This window comes from Plutella xylostella, chromosome 14 (genome assembly GCF_932276165.1).
Source record: "Plutella xylostella chromosome 14, ilPluXylo3.1, whole genome shotgun sequence".
Classification (NCBI taxonomy): Eukaryota; Metazoa; Arthropoda; class Insecta; order Lepidoptera; family Plutellidae; genus Plutella; species Plutella xylostella.
In genome coordinates this window covers 10,222,693-10,245,405 of record NC_063994.1, presented here as the reverse complement: position 1 = coordinate 10,245,405, position 22,713 = coordinate 10,222,693, and the positions used below count along the sequence as shown (strand labels likewise).

The 22,713-nt window shown below is 38.9% G+C and overlaps 3 protein-coding genes across 4 annotated transcripts; 1 reads left to right on the top strand and 2 right to left on the bottom strand.

Moving 5' to 3' along the window:
- Window positions 1–384: 384 nt before the first annotated feature.
- On the bottom strand, window positions 385–2,799 carry Rps3 (ribosomal protein S3). Its single transcript, NM_001305477.1, is given in 4 exon segments — window positions 385–576; window positions 1,405–1,625; window positions 2,131–2,434; window positions 2,739–2,799. Coding segments are annotated over 4 exon segments (735 nt in total). The 5' UTR covers window positions 2,772–2,799; the 3' UTR covers window positions 385–399.
- Window positions 2,800–5,021: 2,222 nt separating this feature from the next.
- On the bottom strand, window positions 5,022–19,711 carry LOC105381386 (Krueppel homolog 2). Of its 2 annotated transcripts, none has more exons than XM_048625277.1 (7): window positions 19,553–19,711; window positions 18,473–18,640; window positions 17,097–17,281; window positions 13,430–13,497; window positions 7,504–7,637; window positions 6,871–7,093; window positions 5,022–6,057 (listed from the first exon to the last, which is right to left on the bottom strand). In XM_048625277.1, the coding sequence occupies exons 2-6, from the start codon at window positions 18,634–18,636 to the stop codon at window positions 6,871–6,873; spliced, it is 774 nt and encodes a 257-aa protein (XP_048481234.1). In that variant the 5' UTR covers window positions 18,637–18,640; window positions 19,553–19,711; the 3' UTR covers window positions 5,022–6,057. The 2 variants fall into 2 exon arrangements, with proteins under 2 accessions (XP_048481234.1, XP_037976387.1); XM_038120459.2 differs by having other exon boundaries at window positions 5,022–6,063; window positions 6,875–7,093.
- Window positions 19,712–20,631: 920 nt separating this feature from the next.
- LOC105381385 (probable asparagine--tRNA ligase, mitochondrial) lies at window positions 20,632–22,358 on the top strand. Its single transcript, XM_011551100.3, has 3 exons — window positions 20,632–20,849; window positions 20,936–21,949; window positions 22,050–22,358. The coding sequence occupies exons 1-3, from the start codon at window positions 20,709–20,711 to the stop codon at window positions 22,305–22,307; spliced, it is 1,413 nt and encodes a 470-aa protein (XP_011549402.3). The 5' UTR covers window positions 20,632–20,708; the 3' UTR covers window positions 22,308–22,358.
- The last annotated feature ends 355 nt before the right edge of the window (window positions 22,359–22,713 follow it).

Sequence of the window (22,713 nt, the reverse complement as noted above, 5' to 3'; positions counted from 1 at the left end):
ATTTAAGCTGACCCACCAACCCATTTTTGTGATTGAGTTTCTAGAGTATAATTATTATTAACTAGCTGACCCGGCGAACTTCATACCGCCTCTTACCCTAAACTACCCTACACTACTCTACACTACCCTACCCTACCTTTCTTACCTTTTAAACCTTCCCTGGAACTCCACGAATATTTCAAGACCAAAATTACCTAAATCGGTTCAGCCGTTCTCGAGTTTTAGCGAGACTAACGAACAGCAATTCATTTTTATTATATAGAATAGATTATCGATTTTTAGCCTGTTTATAAATCCCTCTGATTTTTTACTTGCATCCCTATATACTACATTAAACCTCCACCTCCACCAATTAAACAACCGACTAGTTTTTTACAGTTTTTATTGAGTCCTTATCACCTAGGCGGTCGCGGCGACGACGGGCGCGGCCGCGGGCACGGGCGCCAACGAACGCACGTCGCTGGTGGGCTCGAGGGGCACGGGCTCGTCCTTGGGCTCCGTCACCAGGATGTGGTCTGGCTGCGGCTTCTTGGGGCCGTTCTTGCCCTGCTGGTCCCATGGCAACATGATCTTTACCTGTGGGAGAGGTGAGGGTGGTTTTAGTTAGGGAGTTTTGGGAATGAAGAGTAGTGATTTGGATGGAAACTTTAATATGGTTATTTCAAGTATCGTCTAATTTTTCTAGTAAAAATGTGTGAAATTTTGGAAGAATAAAACTATGTATATAGTTTTCAGAGTCCCACAATGCTGACTTTGCAACAAAAACAAGTTTTAATGGCAGAAAAAGTTTTAACAACAATTCTCCTTCCTTACCATGATTTACCCATTACAGCAAAGAAAATGTAAGGTATAATAATGTAGGTTTGTTTGACATGCACCGTAACAAGATCCCTGTACAGACAGGCCCTCCAATAAAACATGCCAGTCACTCTGCCACAATAAATTAGACCATAGGCTACAGAGCACTACCATCCCTGATATTGTGGACTATTAACATTAAATAACCTTTACAACTATCCATAGCAACCTGCACAGCACATCTCTGGTGGATAGGCAGCATTATGCATTATTTTGGGAATGTTATCCCTGGTATCCAAAGAAATAATTAATTCATTATATTGATTATCAACTCTGTAGTTCTGTAAAGTAGCATTGTAGAAACCAGCATATCCATGTAGAAATGCACTAAGAAGAAGAACCATCACACTGGACATACTACATTGCCTTGAGTATGGCAAGGTCAAAGCATTTAGTTTCTAGGTAAATACGGTCAGCTTCATAAGTAGCTATATACTTTTATAACTTGTCAAATCAAACTATAGGCGGTTTGTGAGTTTAACAAGAAAGTGAATAAGTACCTACTTATGGATTTGACTGTACCATAAATACAAAACAATATCTTACCTTGATACCGAGCACTCCCTGCCTGAGCAGTACGTGTCGGGTGGCGGTGTTGACGTAGTCGTTGCATGGGTCTCCGGAGTGGATCATGAGTCCGTCGACGAACTTCATGGACTTGGCTCGCTGTCCTCGCAGCTTGCCGGAGACGACCACCTCGCAACCACGAGCCCCAGACTCCATGATGAAGCGGAGGACACCGTAGCACGCACGACGGACGGCCAGACCTAAAAGTATGATATAGTAATTTTAGTATAAACTTATGCAGGTAGGTAGTAAATTTATTTTGATTATGGAGACCAACAAATAAGAAAATAAATTAACGTGCAGTATAATCATGAAGTATTCAGTAAATACTTGTGTTGACATTTATTTGCAGAAAAAATTAAATGTTTCCTTCGTACACTGTGTAGACTCTAAGAAACAAGCATACACAAATTCAAAGGCAGTTTTACTCTGACCCAGCTAAAAACAAAATAAACCAGAACAGTTTAAGTTGCGTTGTACAGGGTATACAATGGTACATCTATTCAATAATGAACAACTAATCTCAATAAACAATTATTTTAGGCTTAAACGTTTTACAACTTTTCTATGTATATGGGGATAAGTTTACACTTTGATCAAAAACAACATCATAATAAAAGATCCGGGCCAGATAGAGATCCCACTTTACACCAAAAACTAATCACTCAAAGCCGCCCAAACAAAATTGTTGTCACAAAAACTAACCTCCGATAAGTTTGTATCTGAGGGACTCGGCCTGGGCGATGGCGCAGAGACCGCGGGTGGCGACCTTCTCCGCGTACAGCTCCACGGACTGCTCGGGGATGTTGAACCTCTTCTGGACGACTGAGGTCAGCTCACGGATCCTTCGGCCCTTCTCTCCCAGCACACTCTGGGTTCTGGTGGCCATAATGATGATCTCCGAGCGGGTGGGGGTGACGCGCACCTCCACGCCGGAGTAGCCATCCTCGGCCAGCTCCCGTGTGAGGAACTCGTTCAGTTCCGCCTTGAACACTCCATCTCCGACGAACTGCAATGTTCAGAAGAGGTTATGTTTTGCATGCTAGGATTTTTAAGGTTTCCGCTTTCGGTGAGAGCAAAGCGGCTTAGCAACACTTGGTACAACCGTGATTTAACACTTTAATATGATCAAGTTTAGGAATTGTTGAAAGCAATTCCCAAAAACTGGACTTGAAAGTTCCCAAACATTATCCAAAAACATCACAATTTTCACAAGTTACCGGCCATGTACAGGCACAAAATCACTATCAATAGGTATCCATGAATCGCATTTAACACATATTTCATTAATTTCAACAAATAAAACCACGTACTTTTCGCTTTTTAGAAATATTGGCAACCGCCATGTTTGCAACGGGGGCTGAAAGAAAAAGGCCGGAATAGACAAGGCAAACGAAACGTCACAAATGTCAGTGTCAATGATGGTGCGATCGGAAACAAAATATTTTTTTCATACCCCATTTACACTCTCGCACGAGTGGCGAGGCGAGCGACAAGGCGAGGGACGAGGCGCGAGTGTGAACAGACGCTCGTGGCTCGCCTCCTCGCTCGCCTCGCCACTCGCGGCGCTCGCGTCCGGAGCGGTTTTTGGGGCACGAGTCAAAGGAGCTCGCGTCGAGCTCGCGTCGCACGCGAGCGGGTGTTTACACTCTCGCGTCCGCTTCATTCTGGCTTCTACATCGTGCCGCGCAGGTTGTGTTCGTCGTCGTATAATTATAACGTAGTGTTTTTTCCTCAGTTGTATAATGGATTGGTCGCAAGACAAAACATTTAATTTCATATAAGTAAATATTTCAATAAAATAATAATAATAAAAAAACACTAAAACGTAAGAAATAAAAGCAGTACTTACCTGCTTAGATATATTAGTACTGTCACATAGAATAGGTCTAAACCATGTCTAAACCTTAAATTATTTCTTAGGTACGTTTTAGTGGTTTTTTGAAGTCGTTTTTTTATCATTATTTTATTTTATTACTTATTTATACTTAGTTTATTTGCAATAATTGACAATCAAAATTAAGAAGCAAATGATACCTATAAGTCCTACTAGTCAGTAGTAAACACGAAGTAGTTGCTATATACCTACCGTTGAGGAGTTCCCTTGACTACCTTCCGTTTCCATCATCAGATCAGCTCAAGGTCACCATGTACTTTCTAAATTTCATTAACTACAATCGGTTAATAGGTACCCAAAATGGAAATTCATAGCCTGTTTTTAACCCTTTACCCACCCTTGGAGGTGGAATCAAAATTTGAAAAAAATGGGACCACATGGGATCTCAACCCAATACATAAAAAAAAGAATTTTCAAAATCGGTCCATAAACGGCGAAGTAAACGGTGATCATACATAAATTCTTTATTGTTGCGGCTAAAACTTCGACGTCCTCCATCGTTGCTAGCTCAAAGACAACTGAACTCTGCACGAGAGTGTAAACACCCACTCGCGTCAGACGCGAGTGGCTGTTTACATTCGCGCCTCCGCACGAGTGACGAGGCGAGCGAGGAGGCGAGGGCCGAGGCGAGAGTGTAAATGGGGTATCATGGTTTCATTTTTATTATTACCTTTTTTAAATTCTATAATATTCTATAATACACGCCAATAAGTTATTTTACAGACTTTACTTAAGTTATATAAGATTGATTATCTCTTTAAAGCTCTACCAGCTATATTTAATATTGTAAGTACAAAGTTATTTTTTAATCTTCAGAACGTTTATACGTTTAGCGATGCGTTCTGTTTTAGGTTTTTGTTCCTCCAAATAAACACTCTCGATTTATACTGCCTCTCAACTTGTGAAGAAAGTTACGGTTTCTCTTTAACTTCCTCGAACTATGAGTATGAGTGTCATCGGCAAAAAAGATATAGGTATTCAATCTTCCTTCCTTCATAATCACCTTAACCCATACCTATGGTCAACAGTCCATGGGATGGGATTCATCCCCATTGACTGCCAGGCAGGGACGAATATTTTACCTAAACTATATTACCTACTCTGTGATTTTACCTACTTTCCCTCACGAGGGCACTCACCACCTCGAGTCCCTGGATTACCTGCGCTTCATCTTCGTCTTAGGTAGGTCGCTGGTAAAAGTCGTCTAAGGATTAGTCAGATTAGCGTCAGACGCTGTAAGTAATATAGTTTAGTCTCTGATAAGGCCCGGGTCTCCTATTTACTCCGTAGGTCGCGTCAAGTGTCACCGCCGTAGGCCGTGTCACAATGCTCATTATGTCTACGCGCCAACGTCGGCGTGTGAGGGAGACCGCATCAGTACATTTCTATAGTGAGCATCGTGACGCGGCCTACGGCGTGACGCTAGACGCGACCTACGGCGTAAATAGGAGACCAAGGCCTAAGACAGTGCGGCAGGCTTTATAGAGTACAGTTGATACACTTGGTGAGAATCATTTCGTGTGCACCCTGCGAGTATTCACACTCTGAGGATGCTCTGGCGCCTTAACTTAATCCTTTTCAGGTAGTATGTCACTCTCAGAGAAGTCAGGTTTCTTTGCCCCAGAATCCAGAATGAACATGCAATCATCCTTGTAGCCTACCTTTTGGTAGTTTATGAATTTGAAGCAAAAACTCACAATATAGTTTATAACGTTTTATTAAAAATCCTGACTACATATCACCCAAAACCAAGTGCATTTATAACTAACACATACAGGGTAGCTCGCCATTTCACAATAAGTATTCGATGTAAAAAAAGGTTTGTAACATACAAAAACATTATTTTGCTTATTCAATCTTTTCAAAATTTAATGCAAGGTGTGTTGGAATGACATTGGTACTAAAATAAATTGTGACTATTCAAAATGCAAAGACAACCATTTTAGATATAACAATTTATGAAATTGAGGTGAAATAAATAAAAAATATACAACATGCTTATATATTAGACTATGTTTCCTTACAATTCTAAACAAAATTGGACCAAGTTGTTCATACCTCCTCGTAAAATAATATTAAACTTAAATGAATACCATATTAACTTCCCGTTTAGTTAAATAATAAATACTATTGCTGTCAGCAAATAATAATAATTAATGCATTGCTTCAGTAGTGGTTTAAAATCACAAGTTAAAACTTCATTCGTGAGACAGTAAAAACTAACAAAGAACAGTACAAAATGTCTAAAATAATAATGTTTCTGATATGACGGTAATTTTGTTCACTGGTCTTAATACTTGTACCTATATACAAAAAGAAAGAACAATAGTTGAGCTAAAAATTGTACGAACAATAATACAGTGTATAATACTAGTTTAAATATAAACAGTAAAATAAATACCGCGGTTCCATTTTCTGATGTATAATAAGTTCCATTTTAGAAACCTTAGAATAATAATAATGGCATTATCAATGTATAAATTTTACGGTAAAAATTGCTTTGCTCACAATACTTGCACATTTGTACTGCATTATTGAGGGTATGGTACAAAAACTTTTATTCCAAAAGGTGGCGTCAGGGATTTTCCCGCCAATATTTTATTGCTTTGTTTTATGCACAAGTCACATCCAGTGTTTCAAATATTGTAGAGAAACGTATCTTTCCTCACAAATTACGTTATAATTGGCATCAACTTCTGGGTAGTCCGACGTTGCAGCTATAGCCAATTCATTTTCTTTACCTGAAAAAAATAAAATGTTCATATTATAAAATGTTTTATGAAATAAATGAAAGTTAAAAAACAAGGCAAGTGGCGCCATCTGCAATAAAAATAAACGCTGCGCCATAATCTACAGAGCTTTTCCATTGTTATTTTATTAATCTGTATGTTGTTGGGCCACGCTCGAAATGAAGAAATCTTGACATACAACGTCCCGTGGAGCGTAGCGGTACGCATTCGATGTTTTAGGCATCAGGCAGGACTTCCGGTTCCTTCCGCTGTTTTAGCGAGCATTAGAATGTTGGGATCAATCCTTTTACTGTTGGATTAGAAACCTTGTTGTCTATAGGTAGATACTCACTGCTGAACCTCCATAGGGGGAGCCATACGACAGACCAGCCCCACCGCCGCCAATATCCCCCGACTAGCGACAGCGGGGGTTCGCGGCCACGCGGCCACTCTCTCGGCCAGCACGCGCAGCTCGCGGCACGTGTTGCGCGAGTGTAGATGGACATTATCTATGTATCCATCCCCAGAGCAATATACCTACTTAGCTATAAAATCCATTGAAGAGTGTCGCTTATAAAGACAACGCTTGGTGTCTTAATTACATGGAGTTCCATATGAGAAATCACAGAGCGTGGCGCTACGCTTGATGCGTCGCGCTACTATAGAATCCTGTGTATTTTAGACACCAGGCGACGCGCGAGCGTCGCATTGCTGTTCTGCTGTCTTACCAGACCTATCGCGCCTTTGGAGGCGCACCCGCTTTTCTAACCTTTAGTGACTGATCTGTACTATTCTGTACCTAAAACAAAGGCAACCTACTTACTGCTGAACCTCCATAGGGGGAGCCATACGACAGACCAACCCAACAGCAGCCAATATCCCTCTACTGGCCACGGCGGGCGTGCGCGGCCACGCGGCCACTCTCTCGGCCAGCACGCGCAGCTCGCGGCACGTGTTGCGCGTGTACGGGTTGCGGCGCGACGTGTAGCGCCACGACACGAAGTAGTAGTACACGAAGGGAGTTAGGAGGCCGCAGTAGCCGCTGTGGAGTGGGGAAGAGGTTAGTTAGTCAGTGGAAGTGGGGGAAAGGGTGTAAGATCAGCGTAATGCTATGAAAATTGAAATACACAGTTAAAATATAAATGCGCTGTTTTTTTGCACGGCTTGTACAATTTAGGCGGTACATTAATTACGATTAAAATAGACAGTAGGTTTCTTCAAAATTCCATCGCTTACTGCCTCATCTTAGCATATCCATACCACTATCAGAGCTGGTCTAGGATTTGCACCGTGAAAGGATTAACGGGTCAGATTAGCTTCATTAACTGACTACCCAGGGTGCTCCGGACGTAAATAAAGTACAGTTGATGCACCTTAGTTAACCACTCACGAGAAGGCCATACCCTAAACTTCTAGGACCTCCTGTGTATACTGAGTGTTCTATATACTCACAAAAAGGCCATGACCACCACGGCGGGGAACAGCAGCAGCTCGGCGAACGCGGCGTAGATGAGGATGTCGCGCGACTTGAACTCAACCAGGGCTATGAGCAGCCGGGCGATGGGGATCGAGTTCTGGCCGAGCGTCTGTGGGGTGGGTGGAGGGTGGAGGTTAGAGCTTTTGTTTAACATCTTTTTGAAATTCGTGAAAAAGTTTAACTGCCAGTTTTAATAACTCTATCTATCGATAGCTGTCAGTTACATTCATACGATTTTGACACATTCTATGTAACTTTTACTGCCAGTTTCTAAAACTGTATCTATCTATAGCTGGTAGTTACTTTCAAACACCTACAAACTGATGATGAAATGAAATCCAACGTGGTTTGAACAGAATTCGGTATGTTAAGTAAAAAAATTTGATGCTAATTCCAAAACCGTTTCGAGATATTATCTTCATAATAAGTGTCTCATTCTTAAAAATATAAAATATTCAAGGATTCCGATTATTTTATCAAAAATGAAAATATAATTTGTCCTTCAAGACGCTGCGCAAGGTTAAAGTTTCAACCAAAGAGAATGAAAATGTTCAATTGTTAAATGTCACTTCTGTCAATCTAAAGTGTAAATATTCACAGAGTTACGATCTTGATGACGTCAGCGGCTGCATGGTAGCGAATGACGTCATAAAATCGTCGAAGAGTCGATCTTTAATTATTTTTTATTAAATTAACGAGAGCAGTAAAATAAAAAATATTCAAATTAGTGTCTCAAATTCCAGCATACTTCAATTTAAAATTATAAAAACAATCACCATAAAATTACTTAACATACCGAATTAACATGTATTTTTGTGGACTGGCTCTTACAATATATGTACTTTCACCAAGTACATATAGGTTTATCCCGTCACACAATTATAAACCTCTGTCTTTCTCAGTAAAAATATCGAGTATCAAAAAAATATACAGGATGTTGCAAAAAGGGTATACTAAGCCGAAACCAGCATGTGCAGCATGTTATATCTAAGCCCGAATCTGAAATTAGAATTACAAAATTCGCGAAAAAAAAAACATTCTCCATAGTAAAAAGTCACGTGACCAACTAAGTTTCTATGGAAAATGATTTTTTTTATCCGAATTTTGAAATTCTGATTTCAGTATCGGGCTTAGATATAACATGCTGCACATGCTGGTTTCGGCTTAGTATACCCTTTTTGCAACAACCTGTATATCATACCATCTAAAAATATTATGTATTTGCCAAGACTAGGATGAAACTTAATATTTTATGTCAGATTCTCATTAAAATCTGTGTAACAATGGCATTGAAAAGTACATAGCTATTTCTACTTCCTCTAACTAACATTTGCGTAGCACCAAGAGACAAATAATTACATAATTACTGTCAATTATGCAACACTTGAGAGAAAAAACATACGCCTGATGAAGATAATATAGCCGAGATTAGTTTAGGATTAGTTAAAAACTAAATCGGATAGTTCTTTGCAGTGGGGTAAATATTCAGACATAATATCTGAAAATCATGATTCATCATTTAACCTTTCCTATGCCGAGCAGCCGCGCACACATGTAACCGCCGTCTGCCGGCGCTTTTTGACAGTAGAGCGCGCCCGCGCGGGAATCACATTTATATGAATATTTGGGTATTATTGTTTGGTACTCAATAATGTATCGATTGTAATTTATTGTCAGATAGCTAATGAACGTGTTACAATGAATTTTATTAGTTATAATAGTTTTATATGATTTCTATAGGTCATTGATTACAGATTTTTACTTGAAACTGCACCCATCACAGAAAAATACCTCTATTTCAATATAGTTTTAGTTTCAATCCAGGTTTTTTTATACTTATTACTTGAAGAGATTATATAGCTATCAACTGATATCAATAAAGTATAAACTCTAGAAGAAATAGATTCATAATTTATATTTTGAAAACTGACTATAATTTGCTTTATTTCAAAAGACTCCATTTTCTGTACATGTGCATGTGTGCGTGACAAGAGCTTGCTCCAGTGCGCCGTGTGCCAGAGCTGTCCCAAATCAAGGGTGTTCACTTTTGATGAAATAAAACATGAATGATAATATTTTTATAATGTTTCGTATTTTAGCATTCTAAATTATAAAAACTTAAACGTAAGTTACTTACTGAATCATATTTACTTATTTGTTAACCTACTTTTAACAAATATGATACTATAAATATATACATATATAAATACATATATTTGTTTATATAAATAGGACAGGTGATCACCCTCTCAGACTCATCTACACATCGATATCATTCTAAAGAGCCTAAACTTCACGTTCACTAGAGCGATGATCCTAAAAAATAAAACACGCTGTATAACAATCCAACGCACTTCGTGTACATACACGAGCGGCGGCCATTTTGTTTGCGTATGTGTGTGTGTGAATTTTGGATGCACCTGTATGTATGTATGTATGTATTGCACAAAACCCAGCCAGGAGTTACCCTGCATCCTGGATTACGCCAGGCCAACCAGGCAGCACATAGTTTTTAAGAGGAGGGGGAACACACGCTCAGGGATAGGTAAGGAAAGTGAGTATAATCGACCGAGTATGCACCCTAATAAGCCAATATAGGAGGTAGGGTACGGGTAGGAATAAGGTTTGTGGAGAGCGTAATTTGTTAGCCTTCTTGGCATGTCTGGGTGCATGTGATACATTCTTCTTCGTGCTGCTGCTGCTCGGGTCTGATATCCTGTTCCAGTCCATGGAATGGTCCTGTGCTGATGCTGAAGTGGTCCTGTGCTGATGCTGAACTGGTCCTGTGTTGATGCTGTAGTGTGTGCCAGTAGATGGCTGGAGTGGTCCTGTGCTGATGCTGAACTGGTCCTGTGCTGATGCTGTAGTGTGTCCTGTGCTGTTGCTGAAGTGGACCTGTGCTGACGCTGAAGTGGTCCTGTGCTGAAGCTGTAGTGTGTGTCTGTAGATGGCTGGAGTGGTCCTGTGCTGATGCTGGAGTGGTCCTGTGCTGATGCTGTAGTGTGTGCCAGTAGATGGCTGGAGTGATCCTGTGCTGATGCTGGTGTGGTCCTGTGCTGACGCAGAAGTGGTCTTGTGCTGATGCTGTAGTGTGTGCCTGTAGTTGGCTGGAGTAGTCCTGTGCTGATGCTGGAGTGGAGTGACTGTAGATGGCTGGAGTGGTTCTGTGCTGATGCTGGAGTGGTCCTGTGCTGACGCTGGAGTAGTCCTGTGCTGATGCTGCAGTGAGTGACTGTAGATGGTTTAAGTGGTCCTGTGTCTGATACTGCAGTTATGCTGTAGCTGTAGATTTCTGTAGCGTTCCTGTGGCTTACGTCTGTGACTTCTGAGCTGGGTAGTGGTTTACACTTACAGGATTGATGATACTTATTCTGTGTTTGTGTGCGTCTGCGATTGGTGGCGATAATTGATTGAAAATAAATTGATTGTTATCTTCCATTTATTATTCAGTTCTAGCGGTGGATGCTCGTGTAGGCAACGGTTGCATATGAACTATAGTTGCTATAATGATTTTATTATATTTTATCTTGTGTTCGTTTTTCAGTTTCCCTTGAATGGTTCGTTGATGTAGACAGCTACATATCATCATATACCAAGCGGTCAAAAATACTTGGTAGAATTCCATTAAAATATTTGGTGAGCTATTGTTTTAGGGGTACAGTTTCTGTCTATAAACATTTTTGTTATATTCTGCTTAAAAAGTATCTTTGTTGCAGTGTGGGAATTTAGTTTAACAAACTTTGGCTTTGTCTACTTTTTCCCCATTGTTTCAGTTTGGGTCTATTTTATGGCTTGCAGATGTTCTGTTTCTTTTGGCGCAATGGGTCTATTGCCGGGGTTTTTTTTTTTTTAAATATTCTGGTCTGAAAGAGAGCTTATTTCTAAGAATTGCGTTTGCTGTGGAAAAAAAATATTAGTCAGTGGTCCTAAACCCTGCACATGTTTGTATAATAGGATACTTACGTTAGTTTCCAGGCATTGTTAATTAAAATATATAATTATGTTAAGTTTGTTCATGCATTGAATAAATTGGTGATGTTTTAATTTACTAACTAAAGTTTTTATTCGTTGGTATTTTGCTGGATGGTGTAAGTGTCGTGCTAGATTTTTTGGACACGCACTGGTTTCGTTATTAATCCTTTTCAAAATGTAACAGATCTTAGGAACACTGTTCATGCAATAAAAGAATTTGAGTTTTTTGTTGTTGACTATAGATAAATGCATTTGGTGATATTCAGCTGGATACTGTGCTATTTGGATAAGTACAAGTTAAAATTAAAGCAATATGAGATTCTTTGTTTCTTTCCCTGTTAAAAAAATTGCAATAATCACCACGTTTTGCTTAGTTCAAGTAACCACTACTTTCGTTCAGGACACATTGAGATAAAAGGCTTTTTATTTCAAATGTATTCGGAAGGATGATAAAGTATGCTGATTGCCTTCTGTCAGGTGCCCTGAAGGTCTAGCTGGTAAAACTACGGTGTTGCGGATAGTTGGTATTTCTGAAGCAACGTCAGCTGGTCTCTAAATCGGGATTGGAATTCTCTCACCAGATTCTCACGGATAATGCTTTAGGGTATGACGGTGGCGGATGGCGAATTTATATCACGCCTATAAAGGGGCTGCATCACACTATAATTTATACACTTCACACACTAGAACCGCGCACTTTAATGAAATGACTATATTGATACAAGGCAAGAGATTAGGTAATTTGACACTATAGTATACACATTGCAAAACTTTTTCAATAAATAAGAGATCACTTAATATAGATACTTATAAAGACTCAAGCTTTCGTACAACGGTTACTGATAAACAAAAGGCAACGCGAAACAAAGGATTTTTATGCGCAAGGGCCAGCGGCCAACACGTGTTGGGGCCCGGGAGCGCCCGGCGGACCCGACCGTCCCGCTTGCCTGTCACAATGCCGTGTGTGAATTTTGGATGCACCTTGATAAATATTGATTTTCTCTAATATTTTGGCTATTTATTGAATAAACCGATATAAATACGTATTATCAATAAAATTATCTGTATAAATGAAATAAATTATTTATTGATGTTTTTACATAACAGTCTAGAAATCAGTTTACAAAGTTACGCACCCTTCAGGCAATAATCCGGTACAATTTTAGATCGATAAAAACTCGATTTTTTGTATTTTTTTATACTATTGATTTATCACTATACCTTCAAAATTGAATAAATAACAAGAAAACATAGTATTTACCTACCTTTTGACGTTTTTTCCATACGACGTCACTATTTTATTACCAACAGTCACGAGTACAAGGACTGTTCAAGGTACCGAAATTTGAATTTCGCGCTACTAGTAAGCAAGTGAAGTTTTTGACTCAATAAATGTTGTCGATGGTTGTTTCATTCATATAGAATAAATTACAGGTGATTTCATACTCTATTTCATGGTAATTAATAACTAAAATCACAAAAATCGCGATGAATTGCTCTTGGGACAGATCTGTCACTAGGCAGACAAGGGGGGTTGGGACAGATCTGGCACACGGCATTCTAGAGGTTAATAGTTACACCTACATGAAATCTAATAATCTAACAACTTATCTTTGCGTATGTACAATGACTAGCATATTTTTTTAAATAAAATATCATTACCGTTGCTATTTAAATACAAAAGGGAAAGTTATACGTCTACTTAACACGAAAATCTACGTATGTGAGCAATTAGTGGAAAGTAGTGCACAATGCAAACAGTAATTAAATTATTATTTTGACTAGCGAGAGAATGAATACTGAATCATTTTGGAATCAAGGGCAACCTGTGTCGTATAATTGTAATTACAGGTTAAAGTTTGGGGTCACTTAAAAAATTACCACTTAAATATGGAATTATCATTCTCGTTTCTACAAGTAATTACTTACGTCCAAGATGGTGAGTGAATACGAGGCGGAGTGCAGGAATGCAAACAGGAATACCGGCAGCAGAATCACTGAGAATGTGCTAAGGAAATCACTTCACGTAAACATTACTTATTAATAAAATGTTATAGGTAGCCTACCTAAGGTAATCTCTAATGTAAACACCTCTAGCCATATTTTAAAGTAAACTTTTCAATTGGACTCTTTTGCAAGTAGGTACCTACATAAAATATTGTGTACTATTTGGGCACACATTTGGCTTTTGGTTGTGCATATCACTTACGAGTATAAGATCACACCTACACATAGGGGTCATTGGACCCTGGTTGGTTTATTTCTCCAGAGCTGTAAATTTCGCATTGCAACAGTGGATTTCAAACATCGTAAATTCAAGAGCCATTTCTACAATGGTCATCGGCTTTTGTCATGTTGAGTCGTTGTCATGTGAAGGCTAATCATAAGGCATATTTAATATTTAAGGACCTACAATATAAGTTTCCAAGAAAATGTTGTATGCGCAAATTATCTAATAATAGCTATGAATAGCACGTGCCTAGAGCATTAGCACAATGGCATGGAAAATCATTTCTTTTCTAGAAAACCGCTTGTGGTTTTACTTGAAAAGAAACGATGTTTGAACTTTTTTATTTTGATGCAATATGAAATTAGGGACCGTCCATTAATCACGTGAGGCTCAAAGGGGGGGGGAGGGGGTACTGAAAACCTCACGAAACATCACGAGGGGGGAGGGGGGGTTCTCGTTAGACATCACGTGTATTAATTTTTTTGTCAAAAATTAGGTATTTCTGAACCGATATTTTGGACGGCGCAAAAATTTTAACGATTTGTAGTATGACCTATATTTTTTCTAGTCAAAAATTGCCTTTACATAGACTTCCAAAAAAATACACGTGATCCAGGGGGGGGAGGGGGGGTTGGTCCCAAACCTCACCAAATATCACCAGGGGGGAGGGGGGGGTCAAAAAATGAGAAAAAAGACCTCACGTGATTAATGGACGGCCCCTTAATGTTCAACGGATTTCATGTTATATACTAGCATAAGGTTAATGCAATTTTGTTTGTATAATAACTTATAATAACTTGACTGTCCGACACTATTCTTGACAAAATTGAGACAGTAGTTGATTAAGAAAAGCTGTGGTTATAAATATTACTTTAACCAGCACTCCATGAGAAGTCGTTTTAAAATTAAATTATCTACAATGGAATGGTGCGAATTCGTCAAGCATGACGTTTTGGGATTTACAGGTTTCGTAGTTTAATGTTAACAACAGTATAAAGTAGTATATAACATGACTTGGCGGTGTTATACCTAGCACAACTTTCCTACATATTAAAGTATATTCAATCGAATTTGCCTCTTTTGGAAACTGACCATTAATATAATGTCCACTGTAGGTATAATTGTCATACATAATCGTAAAGGTTTATTCAGGACAAATCAGCGATCCCAAAGTTAATTGACGTCGTCACTCTTGCGCTGAAGTACAAGAAGAAACCAGTTGCCCACTTTACTAAGAATTTACAATCGCTGAGTTACCCTGAATATGGCACCACTCGTACGCACAACGAAGCGACACGCATGTGCATAATACGATGTCTCCACTCTCCACACCAGTTCATTACGTAACTCGCCACCTCGGGTGGATGGAAGCGATAGTGAATCTGATCGGAGCGGAAACTACATATTCATGTCGACTCACACAAAGTCTCAACTTAATCTATTCCACTACGGGCAAGGAAAACCGGTTGCTAAAAAGACGCGTCGCAAACCGTAGCATTTATGTGTTTTAGTAAAAAGATTTTTACATAAAATAGCTAGGTATACCTATTTGGAGGTCGAACAACGCGAAACAACAAAGGTTAACTTTTACGCCTTGAGAAATCGCATGTTTCGCACTTGTGTCAGTATCATCAAATTCATTCAACTCTTAGTGCAAAATACTTTTCTTTCTTCTTCACTAACTTGATGCCAGAATATAAGTAATTACTTATATGAGCTCTTGAACAGACGCTCATATCACATTTCACTATTTAATGTGAATCACAAATCTAATAAGAACCAAATCCTAATCAAATCAAATACACACACACAGATCTCTCCTGTCAAGAGCCAACGCTTTCCTTGGCCTTCCTCTTCAAACCCATACCTTTATAATATGTCTTAGGTCATTGGCCCAATAGGTCGGCCATCCCACGCTTTATGTATGTTCCGCTGTTTTCATCCTCTAAGCAAACATGCATGTCAAAGATTAGGGTTTATCATCATCATAGCGAAAGGTTTATGCCTAGCTTCACTATAGGCTGTTAGATCATTAACACCCCTGTTACTTACATTGTAAATTGTAATCTCATCAATTATATGTCAGCTTCATATTAAATTCTTGACCGATGTGTCAAAAGTCAACTATAGTAGTTTGCAATAGAATCCAACAATCATGTAAACAAACCAAATTGTCACGATTACTCCGTAATCACATACATTTGACGATCAATTATGAACATAGTCTGATTTCAACGAACGCACCATTGTTTTCACATTATCTTCAACACGATTTAACTTGTATTTATAAGTTAAATTTGTTAAAACATTTTCAACATAAAAATTTCGAAGTATTTGACAAGCTGTCATCTTAGTTTTGACTTAGGGCTGACGAACAAACTGCAAGTGTTCGTCAATAAGTCCCTCAGGTCGATCCTACGCGTTTTCTGGCCGAAGACAATACGTAACGAAGATCTGTGGAAGCTGTGCCGACAATCTCCCATCGGCAAGGAAATTGCGAAGCGAAAGTGGAGATGGATTGGGCACACTGTACGGAGAGGAGCTACGAATGCCGCAACTATAGCCTTTGACTGGAGGCCACCAAATGGCAAGCGCTCCCGGGGACGCCCTGTCCAAACATGGCGCCGAAAACGAGCTGCGAGCCGCTGGACTAAGCTGGAGTGAGGCCAAAAGTACAGCCGAAGATAGGCGGAAGTGGCGGACGTTAGTGGAGACCCTCTGCACCTCTGGGGTGCCATAGGACTGCAACAACAAACATCTTAGTTTTTTACTCATCGAACTCTATAAGTCTTTGAAAAGTTAGTGTTGTTCGTAATCTGAAGTTATCTTTTATTTTTAATTTAATAAATTATTTTAATTTAATATTATTTGAATACAATAATATTTTTTTTTCAAGAGCTTAATATAATTAACCAAAACGAAAAAAGGAAGAGGAAGAAATGAAAAAGCTAGATGGCATTTTAGACACGGCAAGCGATGACACAGTGGTTCCATTTATAATTACGGTCACCGGCGACACTTCTGATAGTGATGATGACGAAGACGAAGATTTAAATTTGTTTTACACTTTTTTTATATATAATCAGTTTTATTAGTCTATGGCTTATATATTTAATCTAATTAGAACACTATGACATCACTATGGGCATAAACAATACGCTGTCAATGTCAGTCCGCCATATTTGTTTACATGATTGTTGGATTCTATTGCAAACGACTATACTAATCCCTTGTCTAATCTAACAGAGTATGATTTAAAGTAGGGCTTAGCCAGTCAGCAACCCATATAACATCCTGAAAAAAAACGCATTTGCTTTCATCTAGGGCTTTATCACACCCTACAGTAAACAACATTGTAAAGGATACACAGATTAGGCGTGGCGTTCATGAACACGAGCGAGTAGAACAGGTAATGCGCGCTGTCCTCCAGGAACAGCCGGGTGAGGAACTCTCTGGACAGGGCGATCTCGCGCGCCGGGATACGCTGGTGAAGACGCAGGGCGGATATTGCCGCGTTGGCCAGCAGGGCTTTGTAGAATGCTGACTCCGCACTGGTGGAGGAATTGGTGGTGATGAATGGACCAATAGCAAGGTTTGCTGGTGATAAATGGACCAATCACAAGCCTGTATGTAGTAAGGTAGTGCTGGCTTAAGTACTTTTGTTGGGAAGTTGAAGGGCTTTGTAGAACGCAGACTCCGCATTGAAGAGAGAAGGTGGTAGAAGTGTGTATTTGTGTTAATAAATTGACCAATGGCAGGTGTTCCTTTGTAGGGCTGGGTAAAGTACTTTTTGTGGTGAAGTTGGAGGGCTTTGTACAGTTTGTAGAAGGTGGAAGGTGGAAGGAGAAGTGAAGGTGGTATTGTAGCGCAAGACAGGTGTGTGGTGTTGGTAAAATGGGCCAATCACAAGTCGCGCTTCTATAGAGTAGTAATTTTGTTTAGTCAAATGGTGGATATGTGCCTATGGACTCAATAATCTAGAGCTTTCTTGTAACAAGCTGAGGTTAATTCAATGGGTGGGTGTGATGAGGTGGAACATCATCAGTATGTAATCATCTAGAAATAGGCCCCACTCACCTTATTTCTTACAAGTGAAATAATGCATGCAGTTATAATTAGCACATACTAACAAAAATTTACGAAGGTATAATCAGTTTTGCGCGAAAATGAACTCCAGTCTTAACCTTTCTGGGTATTTATGAGGTCAACAATTAACATTAAATGAATACCAATCTGTCCTGTAACGACCTCAAGTTACATATGTGTTGTGAAGTTGGAAATTCAGTTGCAGAACAATTGGGTATCTGTGCCATATAATCAATCAAGTAAAACCAACAACTACATATTATTATTGACTACTTATTTGGCACGACCCAGAACTTTCATGACTGCAACAGGGCACTTATGGTTATTTTACTGACTTCATAATGTTGTTTTTGTTGGTGGATCTTTATTTTTGGAATATTCTATATGCCTTTCCTTGATGACATACTGGAGGCTAGTTTATCAAGCTAGTACTTCTGGCTTTGTATGGACAATACTACCTATCTTCATTTCTAAAGCCAGAATACTGAAGTACTAGCTTTACTTGCTACAAAAACTAACCTGGCTATAGAGTCAGGGCATAATAGTTGCTAACAAATTAATGAGGGTTTATATAAAAATGTAAGTGTTTCTTAAAAAAATCTGATGATGCCGCTGGCGGTCACATTTAAGGCAAGAGTAAGTCTGGTAGAACTTACTTGATAAAGAATGGGAATATGTATCCGAGCACCAGTGTGACGGTCAATAGACGGATGGCCCACATGGCCACGTCTATCTTGTTGGCAGCCACATGAGCCTTGAATGCGGGGATGCCCTTTGGTGGGCCTGCATCACCGGCTTGTGCATTCTGTTGGTCGGCCATTTTGCTGCAAAACAATCAATTTGTGAGATTACATGAATGAAGTTCATTATTATTACAATGTACTAATGTTAATGAGACTGGATTTTGTATGGTGTAGTAGAACTAATTGAAGGGTTTTGATTTAGGTTCTACTGTATTGTATGTTTCACAGTTCATTACAATTCTTGTCCAAGAATCAAATAGTGATGAGAAACTTATTCACTCTTGAATGAAGATTCTTGTGTGTTTTTTCCAGGTGGGTTGTTATTTATATTTAGTATTCTTTTTAAATTAGATATTGTACCAGATATTGTACATTATAATAGTGGCTGTACAGCAATAAGAGTCATTGGGCTATCACATAAAAAGAAATAATGATTGTTTTAGTAAACTTTAAGCATGGAAAAGTGATACTTTTTTCCTACATTTACCAACACTGAAAGTAGGAGAATAAATCAGAGCAGTTAAGGCAAACAGAAAAACCAGTAATTTAAAGATTGCTTTATCTGATAAAAAAAATGATAACACATACTATTAACTATTGGAACTGGAACTGAAGGAGTAGGATGGAAAACTTCGTGAGGTGTATTGAAACAATTTACTCATTTAGTAATGATGAAGTACGTGATGAAAATCCAGTTTCTTGCAAGTTAACGAGTGGTGCTACTCATAAGTGGGCCAAAGAAAGTAAAAGCAAAATCAAACAAGACAACACTTAAATAAAATAAGCGGTCAAATACAAAACTTCCTTTACATGAAGCTGATATATTAACTAGCAATTTACATAAAAGACGATCAAGGACTAATATTAAAAAACTCGTTTGCCGTGGACAATAATTGTTGAAAAATTAATAACCCTTAGACTTAGACAAATGCGTTAAAAAATATATTTATTTCCTGACTGTAAATGAAACCCGAATGTAAAGTAAATACTTACAATTATTAACACTAATTATTATCACAATAATTAAAATTAAAACACGAAATTACTAAATTCCACGAGATCAAAATGAATCGCCAACTTCTCAAAGTGACAGCTAAATGAAAAAAAGTTGACGTAAAACGTTGACGTTTGATTTTTTATTGCCAGCAGTATAAAAAATCTTCTCTCTAATCTAGGAACACCACTACACTATACACTCTGGCAAAAAGAGTGAATAAATAATAATACGGATTTGGAAATTTTGCAAAAACACTTTCTTAATGACTAATCTGATATCTATATAATATATACATATTGCTTACCGTATTGGATCCAGCCTTGGCCCAGTCCAACATGTGGTGAGCTATGCATCGGACTACCAATAGGTATGCGCAAGTCGTCGCGAGTGAAATCAAACGCGAAGCTCAAGACAGGTTGCGATGGAGAGTCACTGTGGACGCCCTCTGCCCCATCCAGGGGACATAGGATACTAAGTCAGTAAGTCAAGTCGTCGCGAGATCATGGACTGGACACCATGGATCTCTTATTTCTACATTTCTACACTGAGGACGACGAAACGCCCATGCACTAAACTTTTCTCTGTGAATGTGAGGAAAGGAATATATTAGGCCATCAGAGGCATCATTCATAAGAATCATAATCATAAGACATAGTAGAATCTAGGTGGGCTACAAATATTTTAGGGGGCAATGGCGAATGGACAATCGTTGGCTTTTCAATTACTATAACTACGTATAACTTATTTAAACTAGCAAGTCTCTCTGGCCTAAATAATTCAGGTGGCAGGCAGCTTTATAATCAAAAGCAGGCAGGTCAAAACTGGACATTCTGATCAACTTTTGTCATTTTCTCATTATACACATTCTTTACAAGATTTTAAAAATAGTGCAATAGGTACTATATACTTACTGCCCTACTAGGTACTACTCTTTGCACGGCATACCGTTAGCTTTCTCAAATTTTATACTATCGATGATGATTACGCTCAGAATAATGAAACAAAATTAACTCAGCAAGATGTCATCCATCTGTCAGATGTACAGAGTATTTTTGGTCAAATTCAGATGTCAGTTTAGTTTTGTAAATAATACACGGATTTTGAAATGCAAGGTTAATAATTTATCAAAGAAAAACAATATTTATAACAAATATGTGGTTTAAAAATGCTGTTACTAGATTCCCACAAGCCTGGTTCAAAGTCTCCAATATTAAAAGCGTTTGCTTTAGAAATTACAGCGTTATATCTTCGGTATTAGAGAAGCCAAACATCGGCGATGATACAGAAGTTAAGGTATCTTCATAATTCTTAACTACAGCTTCCTGATACTTATCAGTCTGATGGTAGAATATACTTTATACCTTTAACTTAAATTTCAGGGCTGGGTGAGGAACCTCAGGGTAATGAAAGGCGTAGTCTTCGCCGACGTCAGCGACGGATCGTGCGCGCAGCGACTGCAGGTCGTCATCCCCAAGGACCTCAAGACCGACGCCCTCACCTACGGCAGCTCAGTGCACGTCTCCGGAATACTATCGAAAACCCCTAAAGGACAAGTGGAACTTGTAGCCAACAAAGTTAAAGTGTTAGGAGAATGCGTGGTTTTAGACGGATACCCGTTCAACCCCAGAACTGTGCATCCTCCAGAGTATATGAGGCAGTTTCTGCATCTACGATCTCGCACTAATTACATCTCTGCCATACTGAGGGTCAGGAACTCTGTAACAAGGCACATACATGATTACTTTGCCGCTCACAAGTACATACACATCAACACTCCAATCCTCACCTCCAATGACTGTGAAGGAGCTGGCGAAGTGTTCAAGGTGCAGCCCGACAGCACCGCCACAGTCAAAGCTATGATGCAAGAAGGGAAAGACACAGATTCTGCATATTTTGGGTCAAAGACTTTCCTGTCAGTATCAGGGCAGTTGCATTTAGAAGCTGTATGCAGGGGTATGGGAAATGTGTATACTTTGGGCCCCACCTTTAGAGCTGAAAACTCCAGGTCTCGTCTGCATTTATCTGAGTTCTACATGCTGGAGGCAGAAGCAGCTTTCTGTGACAGTCTAGATCAGCTACAAGACCTTATTGAGGGGTTACTCAAGCATGTATTAGTGCAAACAAGAAATAGTAATGAGGCTGACTTATTTATAATAGACAAAGCCAATGCCAGTCCTCCACTGTGGATAGACAAACAGTTCATTACACTAAGCTATGATGAAGCACGGAATATTCTAGAGAAGAAGCATTTAGATGTGACTGAGGAGGGAATCAACAAAGAACAAGAGTTGGCTTTAGTGGAGTATTGTAATGGAACACCAGTGTTTGTTGTCAGATGGCCAAAGAACCTCAAATCATTTTACATGAAAGAATGTGAAGATGATATCTCAAAGGTAAACTTAATTGACTCTTCAAAAGTATCCAAACACATAACAGTAGGTATATCCTTAAATTGTTTTCATTTGTATGCTAACATACTTATCCTTTTTTCAGGTAGAAGCACTAGACCTCCTAACCCCAATAACAGGAGAAGTAGTTGGAGGCAGCCTCAGAGAGGACGACTATGAAAAGCTGAAGCAGAAACTACCGTCAGCGGCCCTGAACTGGTACTTGGAGCTGAGGAAGTTTGGCAACATCCCCACCGGGGGCTTCGGTCTAGGGCTGGAGAGACTGCTGCAAGTTGTCTGCAGTGTCAATAATATCAAGGACACGTTGCCGTTCCCGAGATGGCCACATAATTGTGACATGTAGGTTAGGTTGTAAGAATTCTGTAGTTATGTAAATAAATGCCTATTGATTGTTTCAGAGTGACTTAATTTGTTTAGCCTAGGTATTTCCCCTATTGAAGTTTTTTTTACTAACTTAGATGGAACTTTAACTATTATTAGTTAGTTATTAGTGCCTATTCAATTTTGTCTAGTTTGTAAGTTTTGTGTTAAATTGTATTAGTTATATATTCATAATCTTATTAAATAAACTTGTTGCTGTTTTACTTTAACTATAGTAATGTCTAGTTAGTTAAATACTTAACTTTACATAGAACAGTCTGGTGCTACCTATAATAAATATTGTCTCCTGATAAAAAGTGGTAGGGGTTCATAAATAAAACAAAAACTTTAATTTAAAGAGAAAACGAGTTTATTTTCTAAAGAATATA